At 42.0% G+C, this 12,300-nt stretch overlaps 1 protein-coding gene across 1 annotated transcript; it reads right to left on the bottom strand.

Moving 5' to 3' along the window:
* Positions 1-6,596: 6,596 nt before the first annotated feature.
* LOC140371630 (kelch-like protein 33) lies at positions 6,597-12,207 on the bottom strand. The gene is made up of 4 exons (XM_072458804.1): positions 10,985-12,207; positions 9,707-10,652; positions 8,893-9,063; positions 6,597-8,270 (listed from the first exon to the last, which is right to left on the bottom strand). Exons 1-4 carry the CDS (start codon positions 11,697-11,699, stop codon positions 7,751-7,753), a joined length of 2,352 nt encoding a protein of 783 aa, XP_072314905.1. The 5' UTR covers positions 11,700-12,207; the 3' UTR covers positions 6,597-7,750.
* Positions 12,208-12,300: the final 93 nt, after the last annotated feature.

Consider the following 12,300-nt stretch of genomic DNA (forward strand, 5'->3'; position numbering starts at 1 on the left):
AGTTACAGTACAGTTACAGTAGAGTTACAGTACAGTTACAGTAGAGTTACAGTAGAGTTACAGTTACAGTACAGTTACAGTAGAGTTACAGTAGAGTTACAGTAGAGTTACAGTTACAGTACAGTTACAGTAGAGTTACAGTACAGTTACAGTAGAGTTACAGTTACAGTACAGTTACAGTAGAGTTACAGTAGGGTTACAGTAGAGTTACAGTTACAGTACAGTTACAGTAGAGTTACAGTAGGGTTACAGTAGAGTTACAGTTACAGTACAGTTACAGTAGAGTTACAGTACAGTTACAGTAGAGTTACAGTAGAGTTACAGTTACAGTACAGTTACAGTAGAGTTACAGTAGAGTTACAGTAGAGTTACAGTTACAGTACAGTTACAGTAGAGTTACAATACAGTTACAGTACAGTTACAGTACAGTTACAATACAGTTACAGTACAGTTACAGTACAGTTACAGTAGAGTTAGAGTACAGTTACAATACAGTTACAATACAGTTACAGTACAGTTACAATACAGTTACAGTACAGTTACAGTAGAGTTACAGTACAGTTACAATACAGTTACAATACAGTTACAGTACAGTTACAGTACAGTTACAGTACAGTTACAATACAGTTACAGTAGAGTTACAGTAGAGTTACAGTACAGTTACAATACAGTTAAAGTACAGTTACAGTAGAGTTACAGTAGAGTTACAGTACAGTTACAATACAGTTAAAGTACAGTTACAGTAGAGTTACAGTAGAGTTACAGTACAGTTAAAGTACAGTTACAGTACAGTTACAGTAGAGTTACAGTAGAGTTACAGTACAGTTACAATACAGTTACAATACAGTTACAGTAGAGTTACAGTAGAGTTACAGTACAGTTACAATACAGTTAAAGTACAGTTACAGTAGAGTTACAGTAGAGTTACAGTACAGTTAAAGTACAGTTACAGTACAGTTACAGTAGAGTTACAGTAGAGTTACAATACAGTTACAGTAGAGTTACAGTAGAGTTACAATACAGTTACAGTAGAGTTACAGTACAGTTACAATACAGTTACAGTACAGTTACAGTACAGTTACAATACAGTTAAAGTACAGTTACAGTACAGTTACAGTACAGTTAAAGTACAGTTACAGTACAGTTACAGTACAGTTACAGTACAGTTACAGTAGAGTTAAAGTACAGTTACAATACAGTTACAATACAGTTACAGTAGAGTTACAGTGGAGTTACAGTACAGTTACAGTAGAGCTAGAGTAGAGTTACAGTACAGTTACAGTAGAGTTACAGTAGAGTTACAATACAGTTACAGTAGAGTTACAGTACAGTTACAATACAGTTACAGTACAGTTACAGTACAGTTACAATACAGTTACAGTACAGTTACAGTACAGTTACAATACAGTTAAAGTACAGTTACAGTACAGTTACAGTACAGTTAAAGTACAGTTACAGTACAGTTACAGTACAGTTACAGTACAGTTACAGTAGAGTTAAAGTACAGTTACAATACAGTTACAATACAGTTACAGTAGAGTTACAGTGGAGTTACAGTAGAGTTACAGTAGAGTTACAGTACAGTTACAGTACAGTTACAATACAGTTAAAGTACAGTTACAGTAGAGTTACAGTAGAGTTAAAGTACAGTTACAATACAGTTACAATACAGTTACAGTAGATTTACAGTAGAGTTACAGTACAGTTACAGTACAGTTACAGTACAGTTACAGTACAGTTACAATACAGTTAAAGTACAGTTACAGTAGAGTTACAGTAGAGTTACAATACAGTTACAGTAGAGCTAGAGTAGAGTTACAGTACAGTTACAGTAGAGTTACAGTAGAGTTACAATACAGTTACAGTAGAGTTACAGTAGAGTTACAATACAGTTACAGTACAGTTACAGTACAGTTACAATACAGTTAAAGTACAGTTACAGTAGAGTTACAGTACAGTTACAGTAGAGTTACAGTAGAGTTACAATACAGTTACAGTAGAGTTACAGTAGAGTTACAATACAGTTACAGTACAGTTACAGTACAGTTACAATACAGTTAAAGTACAGTTACAGTAGAGTTACAGTACAGTTACAGTAGAGTTACAGTAGAGTTACAGTACAGTTACAGTAGAGTTACAGTAGAGTTACAATACAGTTACAGTAGAGTTACAGTAGAGTTACAATACAGTTACAGTACAGTTACAGTACAGTTACAATACAGTTAAAGTACAGTTACAGTACAGTTACAGTACAGTTACAGTAGAGTTACAGTAGAGTTACAGTACAGTCAAAGTACAGTTACAGTAGAGTTACAGTAGAGTTACAGTAGAGTTACAGTAGAGTTACAGTAGAGTTACAATACAGTTACAGTAGAGTTACAGTAGAGTTACAGTACAGTTACAGTACAGTTACAGTAGAGTTACAATACAGTTACAGTAGAGTTACAGTAGAGTTACAGTACAGTTACAGTACAGTTACAGTACAGTACAGTTACAGTACAGTTACAGTAGAGTTACAGTACAGTTACAGTACAGTTACAGTACAGTACAGTTACAGTACAGTTACAGTAGAGTTACAGTACAGTTACAATACAGTTACAATACAGTTACAGTACAGTTACAATACAGTTACAGTACAGTTACAGTACAGTTACAATACAGTTAAAGTACAGTTACAGTAGAGTTACAGTACAGTTACAGTAGAGTTACAGTAGAGTTAAAGTACAGTTACAGTACAGTTACAGTAGAGTTACAGTAGAGTTACAGTACAGTTACAATACAGTTACAGTACAGTTACAGTAGAGTTACAGTAGAGTTACAGTAGAGTTACAATACAGTTACAGTACAGTTACAGTACAGTTACAGTACAGTTACAGTAGAGTTACAGTAGAGTTACAGTAGAATTACAATACAGTTACAGTACAGTTACAGTACAGTTACAGTAGAGTTACAGTACAGTTACAGTACAGTTACAATACAGTTACAGTAGAGTTACAATACAGTTACAGTAGAGTTACAGTAGAGTTACAGTACAGTTACAGTAGAGTTACAGTACAGTTACAGTACAGTTACAGTAGAGTTACAGTAGAGTTACAGTTACAGTAGAGTTACAGTAGAGTTACAGTACAGTTACAGTACAGTTACAGTAGAGTTACAGTAGAGTTACAGTTACAGTTACAGTACAGTTACAGTACAGTTACAGTAGAGTCACAGTAGAGTTACAGTAGAGTTACAGTAGAGTTACAGTTACAGTACAGTTACAGTAGAGTTACAGTAGAGTTACAGTAGAGTTACAGTTACAGTACAGTTACAGTACAGTTACAGTAGAGTTACAGTACAGTTACAGTACAGTTACAGTAGAGTTACAGTAGAGTTACAGTTACAGTTACAGTACAGTTACAGTACAGTTACAGTAGAGTTACAGTAGAGTTACAGTAGAGTTACAGTAGAGTTACAGTTACAGTACAGTTACAGTAGAGTTACAGTAGAGTTACAGTAGAGTTACAGTTACAGTACAGTTACAGTAGAGTTACAGTACAGTGGATACATTTAAATGGAAAAGTGACATTTACTATGACAAAAACATGTCACCCGCTTTATTGTATTTAGAAAACAACCACTTTTTTGTTAAATTACGTTTTAGCAAGAGTGACATCGAGACCAAGAAAGGACGAGGACAGAGGAATAGAGTGAGACAGAGAAGAGGGGATATATATGGAGCCAGCAGAGGGCGCTAATAACACATGACTGAGGGACACAATTCGGACAAGATTCAGTTTGGTTCAGTCTTTATTCGAAGAGACATTGAAGTCAATATGACTCGTGTTTTTCTAATTATGACGTTTGATGATATAGTCCCTGTGGTAAACAATTACACTTTTACATCTGTCAAGTGGCAGTTTGTCCAATAAAAGGTTGTGAATTACAGAATCCCTCTGTGATGTCATCAAAAAGCGCCATTCCATCAATAATTCAGAGAAAATGTGCACGTGACTTACACCTTTTTATGACAGTTTAAACCAGTGGTCCCCAAACTACGGCCCGCGGGCCGCACCCGGCCCGCTGGGCCTTTCAATCCGGTCCGCCAAGCTTGTCCAAGTTATATTAAAAAATATTGGTTTTAGAAATTTGGTTTAGAAAAAATATTTTTTAGCAAATGTCGGAGTCAAACTCATGATACTGTGGCGGTTCATTTCCCCTTTCGCCTGTAATGCCCACATTTCCCCAAGAGATGGCACTGTTCCCTCTATAAGATCTGTGGCGCGAAGAAAATAAAATTGACCACAAACGGCCACTGGGGCCAATCAAAGCAGGAAGAGCAAGTTTTTGACACACTGTAGATCTTGTGGACAGTAGAAGCACCGTCCAGGGGACACGTCGTGTCCTCTATATTTTTAGTTTCAAAACGCTGTGTGTTTTACTACAATCAGAATCATATTTATTGAAAAATTAGCCTTATTAGTCCCGCAGCGCGGACCGCGGCCCGGGGCGCAGCGCGGACCGCGGGCACGTTCAATAGACACTGACATGTCACTATTGTGTAAATGAGACTTTCTTGGCCAGACCTGACTCACGAGTCAAAGACACATGTGCATCATTATCTGGAGCATATTTCTGTGTAAATATCTCATGTCACAACGTAACGCGCTCAGGAGCAGATGATCCTGATGTGAAGACACAGGTCAATCAGCCACACAGAGTCATCAAGGACAGAGGGGACAGAGGGGACACTAGAGACAGCTGTGATTTGTTCTAAAGCGGGTCTAAAACAGGACTGAAGTTGGACTAAAGCGGGACTAAAGCGGGTCTAAAGCAGGACTAAAGCAGGACTAAAGCAGGACTAAAGCAGGACTAAAGCAGGACTAAATCAGGACTAAAGCAGGACTAAAGCAGGTCTAAATCAGGACTAAAGCAGGACTAAAGCAGGTCTAAATCAGGACTAAAGCAGGACTAAAGCAGGTCTAAATCAGGACTAAAGCAGGACTAAAGCAGGACTAAAGCAGGACTAAAGCAGGTCTAAAGCAGGACTAAAGCAGGACTAAAGCAGGACTAAAGCAGGACTAAAGCAGGACTAAAGCGGGTCTAAAGCAGGACTAAAGCAGGACTAAAGCAGGTGTAAAGCGGGTCTAAAGCAGGACTAAAGCAGGTGTAAAGCGGGTCTAAAGCAGGACTAAAGCAGGTCTAAAGCGGGACTAAAGCGGGACTAAAGCAGGTCTAAAGCAGGACTAAAGCAGGTCTAAAGCGGGACTAAAGCGGGACTAAAGCGGGACTAAAGCAGGACTAAAGCAGGACTAAAGCAGGACTAAAGCGGGTCTAAAGCAGGACTAAAGCAGGACTAAAGCAGGACTAAAGCAGGACTAAAGCGGGTCTAAAGCAGGACTAAAGCAGGACTAAAGCAGGTGTAAAGCGGGTCTAAAGCAGGACTAAAGCAGGTGTAAAGCGGGTCTAAAGCAGGACTAAAGCAGGTCTAAAGCGGGACTAAAGCGGGACTAAAGCAGGTCTAAAGCAGGACTAAAGCAGGACTAAAGCAGGTGTAAAGCAGGACTAAAGCAGGACTAAAGCAGGACTAAAGCAGGTGTAAAGCAGGTCTAAATCAGGACTAAAGCAGGACTAAAGCAGGTCTAAATCAGGACTAAAGCAGGACTAAAGCAGGACTAAAGCAGGACTAAAGCAGGTCTAAAGCAGGACTAAAGCAGGTCTAAAGCGGGACTAAAGCGGGACTAAAGCGGGACTAAAGCAGGACTAAAGCAGGACTAAAGCAGGACTAAAGCAGGTGTAAAGCGGGTCTAAAGCAGGACTAAAGCAGGACTAAAGCAGGACTAAAGCAGGACTAAAGCGGGTCTAAAGCAGGACTAAAGCAGGACTAAAGCAGGTTAAAGCGGGTCTAAAGCAGGACTAAAGCAGGTGTAAAGCGGGTCTAAAGCAGGACTAAAGCAGGTCTAAAGCGGGACTAAAGCGGGACTAAAGCAGGTCTAAAGCAGGACTAAAGCAGGACTAAAGCAGGACTAAAGCAGGACTAAAGCAGGACTAAAGCAGGACTAAAGCAGGTGTAAAGCGGGTCTAAAGCAGGACTAAAGCAGGTCTAAAGCGGGACTAAAGCGGGACTAAAGCAGGTCTAAAGCAGGACTAAAGCAGGACTAAAGCAGGACTAAAGCGGACCGCGGATGCGCCGCGTGCGCCACGAGACCTCCGGTTTAAAAGACGCATCACGACTGCGTTTATTTCTGTGTAAATATCTCATGTTAAACGTGGGCACCTGCGGTTTATGACAGGTGCGGTTTATGACAGGTGCGGTTTATGACAGGTGCGGCCCTGTTAGTTTATGAATAATATCATCCAGAAATGGTCTTGAAGTGGCACATTTTGGAGCAGTTGATGAGCATAAAGTCACAGCAAGAAGCAAACGAAGCATCAACCTGGACAAAGTGTCCAACCACTGGAGACGTGAGAAGGACAGAAGAGCAAAAATGTAACATTCAAGTCAAAATGTTGCATATTCTGGTGACATTTATTAAGATGTTTTATTTATGGATATTAATCATTCCATGATGTTACTACTAGATCATTTATGGGGAGAAGAAATGCTAATAAAAAAACAGTCCAACACTCTTAAACTAAACGACTTTAATGCTTCACTGAACGAAACAAAACCTCCGGAGGACGTACAGAAGATGCTGGTCTTGTTCTGCTCGACCTGCTTATGTGAGACATTCAGTGTCATGAACATGAACAAACGTTACAGATCCAGCTTCACTGAGCAACACCAGAGGATCCTGAGAACAACAAAACTTACAGACTTTGATGCAAAACAGGGAGATCAACAACACTGTTCCCACTGAAATACAAGGTCAGTTTTCCTGCTGTGTTTATTCAACTGAAATGTAATTAAATTAGTCATTATTTAATGCATTTGAAAAACAATTATTACATTGAGCCTTGCATTTGTTGCTTTGTTACAAGTTACAGGTCAAATCTTGCCTGTAATTTATAGTAATTCATTAGTTCACACAAACACACCATATTTTCCTGGCCCGGCCCCTTAGAACCCAATGTGGCCCTCGAGTCAAAAAGTTTGGGGATCACTGGTTTAAACAATAATTTGACAAATTAAATTGTAATTATTCATCAAATAATTAACTATTGTATGATTTGCATGAACATTGCCCCTTGTTTACAGCTTGGTTGCTTAGTAACAGTTGTAGAATTACCTCTCTGTCACGCCTGCTGCTCATGTCAAACCAGGAAGTGACATGAGTGAGAGAAGTGAGAGCATGACATTGACCTGTGGGGCGCCCCAAGGGTCAATCCTTGGACCCCTTCTGTTCAATCTGTACATGCTGCGGTTGGGACAGCTAATATGAAACAGGGGTGTGTCTTATCACAATGATGCAGACGAGTCAGATCTATGTTTCACTGTCGACAGGTGAATCTGGACCAGTGGATTCACTCTGTCACTGCATCCAACAGATCAGTGTGTGATGCAAAACAACTTTCTCCAGCTGAACTCAGACAAGACTGAAATCATCGTCTTTATCACAGAAACAAAGAGAAAGTGTCAGCGTCACCTCCAGAGTCTCGCTCTAAAACCTACAAACCAAGTTATAAATCTGTGAAATATTGTGTTTTTGCACACGGCTGCCTACTCTGTTATAAACAAACTAATATTGTAAACCATTCTTAACTTCTTACAAACAGTGTAAAGCAAAAAAAAACAAAAAACAGTTCAATGTCATGTATGAAATCTGCAGTTTTATTGTCTTAAACGGTGAGGCAGATGCATTAAACACGCTCTTATGTCAGTCACAGCCCCTGGAAGGCGACCCATACTCTCCCATTTATTTATACTGGGGTCAAAACGATGCACCCGTCCCGATTCGGTGTAGTCCTCCTGGCAGTACCCTCCCAAAACATACAGTTTGTCCTCCAACACGACAGAGGCCGCTCCGACATGCGCAACGGGCAAATTCCCCAAAACACTCCAAGAATCGGCGCCGGGAGAGTACACCTCGCAGACAAGCTGGTCCGTGTAAAAACTCTGCAGATTGCAAACGCCGCCGACGACATAGAGATGCCCACGGAGAGCGTCCATGGAGTGCTGAGCTCGGTCGCGGCTCATATCGTGCAGGTAGGTGGAGCCCCCTGCAGGATGGTACAGAAACAGTGACACAAGGCACTCGTATTGGCTGTTGAAGCCGCCGGAAATAAAGATGGACCCGTCACAGACAGAGGCAGCTTGACCGCTCAGTGCCCGGTTCAATGGACGGACGAAGCTAGAAAAGGAAAATGTTCATTATTGGGGGGGAAATGACAATATTCTGCTATATTTAAATGTATGCTATATTCTACATGTAGTCTGGAAAGTACCTCGACGCTTAAAGAGGGAATATTATGTATAATCACTGTTTATGAGATTTTAACCTTGTTACAACTGTGTTCCCCTCATAATTGTCTTGGCTATCTTTAGTCCTGCAAGTGGAAATTTGTTTGAAAATTCCTTTGTTGCAGTGAAATGCCACGATCAAGATCACTATGATGGCTTCCCAGGACTGCAGTTTCATCCAAGTCAATGGATCCATTTCGATTACTAAGTCGCTTTATATCAATTTGAACAACATGTAAAATGGTGAGCTATTTATGTTGTAGTTTAATAATGAAAAAAGACGAAAAAAACAAGTCTTCTTTAATATGCAGCCACAACTGCCCTGGGGTAGACTGTACGCCACTCCAGCCACCTCCTTTCACTCGACACACCACATTCATACACAGCGAGTTTTGAAGGAGAAACGCTGTATTTAAATCGAACTAACTATATTAATTCTAGCTCTCACAAACCCTGTAGCACATCGATTGTTGATTATTTACAGGCGTTTCCGGTTCATGAGACAACGTTACCTCCAGCTGTCGGTGTCGGGGTCGTACATCTCCACCGAGTCCACGTTGGTGTTGATCTCTTTATCGCCGCCAATTGCAAAGAGACGTCTCTCATTTGCAATTAACGAGAAATTACTTCTAAATTCATTCATGTCGGCCAGTCTCCTCCAGCTGCTCTGCTCGGGGTTGTATCTGTAACAACGGGACAGGTTGAGCGAATATATCATGGCCTCTGTCTGAAAATGCTTGATTGACACTTTTCATGACCAATGCCCTAATATCAACTGATAAGATGAACAATGTCTTTAAAGCTACACAATCCTGCTCTGAGCCGTCTCACATCTTCTCTGATTAATCTGTGTCTTTTTGCGTGTTTCGCCGTGCAGTCAGGCCAAGTTACAGCTCAGATCGGCGGAGGGTCGACCCAGCTCACGGTAAGAATGCACGTTTTTCAAAGCAATAAAAAACACCTGAAAGTTAAACGCTTCATGGAGAAGAGCAGAAAAGTTATGATTGACGGGTTCACTTTGGGACGAGTAGTACACACCGAAATGTGTGCTGTCTCGCTTCGGCTCTGATGATTACTAAACGCTTTTCTGTGAATTGCTGGGATCGGCTTCGTGATTCAAAGGTATAATTCAGGTACAGTTTAGGTTTAGATGTAAGAAAACATTTATTTATGTTTGGGTGACGTCAGTTGCTCACGTGGCAGAGGTTTGCGAAGCCAGAGCCTGAGCAGCCAAGATAAGAACAATTCCAAAGTGCTCCACAACTGACCTTTAATCCAAGCCGTAAAGCTGTTTTGCAAAAGTATAATTGTATGCAAGTAATTCACCTGTATGCTGATTTCATGATGTCCTCTTTAGTGTAGAAGTAACAGCCACCGATCACGTAGAGTTCTCCTCCGATGGCCGCCACGCCGTGCCTGAACTTTGGCTGGTCCGGAATCTCCGCCAGTTTTCTCCATTCGATGTCTTTAATCAGCCCTGTGCCCCTACGAAGACCGTTAGCGAACCACACCTCTCTGCTCGGGATCCGCCGCCCCACATCCGGATTGAGCTGGTCCCCCCCCACTAAAACCAACGCATCTTTTGGCTTTCGAACTCTGCATTGGGCTCGTGTGTCCTGGTGCATAAACTCTTTCAGCGCCGATGCGTGCAATTCAACTTCTGCACTGTTCCCAGCGCACTCCATTTGCAGGTTGATAGCTCGGACTTCGCGAAACTCCCTAAAAGTCATCAAAGGAAAACGAACGGCAGACATAAGTACGCTAGCTTGATTAAGTCTCTCCGCTGGGCTAGCTTTGATCCAAGAAATCACTGATCGAAACACGGCTAGTTCCGACGGTGCACACAGTCCGTCGCATTTCAGAAAGTGGACGAGTTGTTCTGCGGAAAGATCGAGAAATTTGGCAGTCTCAGACACCTCCCAAAAATTCCTCAGAACAAAATCGTTAGCGTCGTCACGAAGCTCTGTCATCCCATACGCCTCAGCAAAAGATATCACGTCCAAGCAGGAGTCGGTGTCGATTTGTTCCGGCATAAATTTGAAGCACAAGGATAAAGCTGGTGAAAACTGAAGTTGGAGGGCAGTGCAGGCGATTTCAAAGACGCAGTCCCAGTTTAGGTGAAGACGTCCGGTGTAGGAGCAGCCAATAAGGGCCTCAAGCTCCGGAGCAAACGGGAACGGTAAAGCGACGCAACTCTGACTGCATTCTTTCATTCCACTTGTGAACATCCCACGGAAGAAGTGACTGCTGGCAGCCAGGATCACCCTGTGCGCTAGAGGAACAGGAAATACGTTCAGTGTCACATTTGAAATAGTCAACGTTACTTTCTACAGAACAATCTGTAGAAAGTAACAGTTCTGTAGAACAATCTGTTATGCCATGTAATGCAAGCAGATGGCAGTAGAGCTGTATGTGACGGCATATTTAAACGATGATACGACAAAGCCCGCAACACTTCCTACGCGGAATTTGAGCACAAAAGGTATCAGGGAAAGTGCGGAAAACATCTCTGGACTATAAAATGCCTAAGGAACATCAAGGAGAAGGACTCGTGTCCGTGTGACGTATAGAAAATCAGTTAGCGCGAGATGGTTAATTACTCACCATGATAGAAAACACCATTGACGTCCAGCACTACATCACAGCCCACGTCTTCACTCCTGAGCTGGTTTATCTCTTCTAGCGTCTTCTTCAACTCTTGCCGTCCATCTTGCGGTCCACTCTTCCCTGTCCTCGTGCCGCAAATCTCCACCATTCTTGCTATTTCCATAGCTTTAGCTGCGGCGATGACCGACTCTACAGTTTCCTCGTTCCAAGACGGCACGACACCAGCGTACGCAAACTCCAGAACAGCTTGTAGTCCGACGTCGTCCACTTCAGAACCCAAATTTAAGGTCCAACCACGTAAGGATTTCTCTTCAGCGAGTCTACGGCGCACAGATGAGCTGAGAGCGGCGAGTACAGGGTTATGCACTAGGTAACGTTGTCCATTTCCCGAAACTAAAATCAAGTCGGTGAGAACGCTCGTCTTCCAGAAACCCACCAAAATCCCAAATATATCACACGCATAGTTTTCGATCGCGTAATTGAGCGTTTCATCAACCGACGGCCCTTCGCAAACTTGCTTGGCGCTTGCCCCGTTCCGCCCCGCACTGGACCGTCCCATTTTGGCGTCATTGTAGGCCACGATTCGCCTCAGCTCTTGCTCGTTCCTCTCCGCACCTTCTCCCCCTTCCTCGGCCGTCCGTTTCCAGCGTTCCTTCTCCGCCCTCCACTTTTCCTCCCACTCTGAGGACAGATAAAACTCGCCGGACGCCATCGCAGCAAGCGTTTTAATGAAAATATTCCCGGTTTTGCCTTTAACGGTTAAATGTCGCCAGTACGTCTTGTGGCTGCTCTCACCAGTCCTGCATAAACACACGGTTATAAATAGCAGACCGGGTCGAACAGATCCAGTTTCAACACAGGCCTCACATGTGATGGAAGAAGACACAGAATACAATATTAATCAAATGTTTAGACACTTTAATTTCCATGATTTGGACATTTGTTTCGTACAGAGGCACCGTTACATGTTTGGTGCGGGGTTTGCCACCGTATTGTTGTTTTTGCTTTAACTGGAATTGTCTGCTTTTCCCCCCTCTACACCCGTTGCCATGGAGAACAGCATAATAATCGTTGGAAATTAGTTTAAAGCCATACTGTGGAACAATCCAGGCAGAGCAATAACGTTTTCATGAGACGAGAAGGTGCTACATCCTCCACCCTCCAAACGATCATACGAACACCTTTATTCAAAGCACCAAAAAAAACATTTTATTGTATTGTATTAGCTCGATTGATTAAAATATAGGAAGATTTTGATTATAATGTCATTGCTCTGAGTTTCCCAACAAAATATATATAAAGTGCCTTTGGGT

This window comes from Eucyclogobius newberryi, unplaced genomic scaffold (genome assembly GCF_026437365.1).
Source record: "Eucyclogobius newberryi isolate DKJ021-1_F unplaced genomic scaffold, fEucNew1.0.hap1 SCAF_22, whole genome shotgun sequence".
Classification (NCBI taxonomy): domain Eukaryota; kingdom Metazoa; phylum Chordata; class Actinopteri; order Gobiiformes; family Gobiidae; genus Eucyclogobius; species Eucyclogobius newberryi.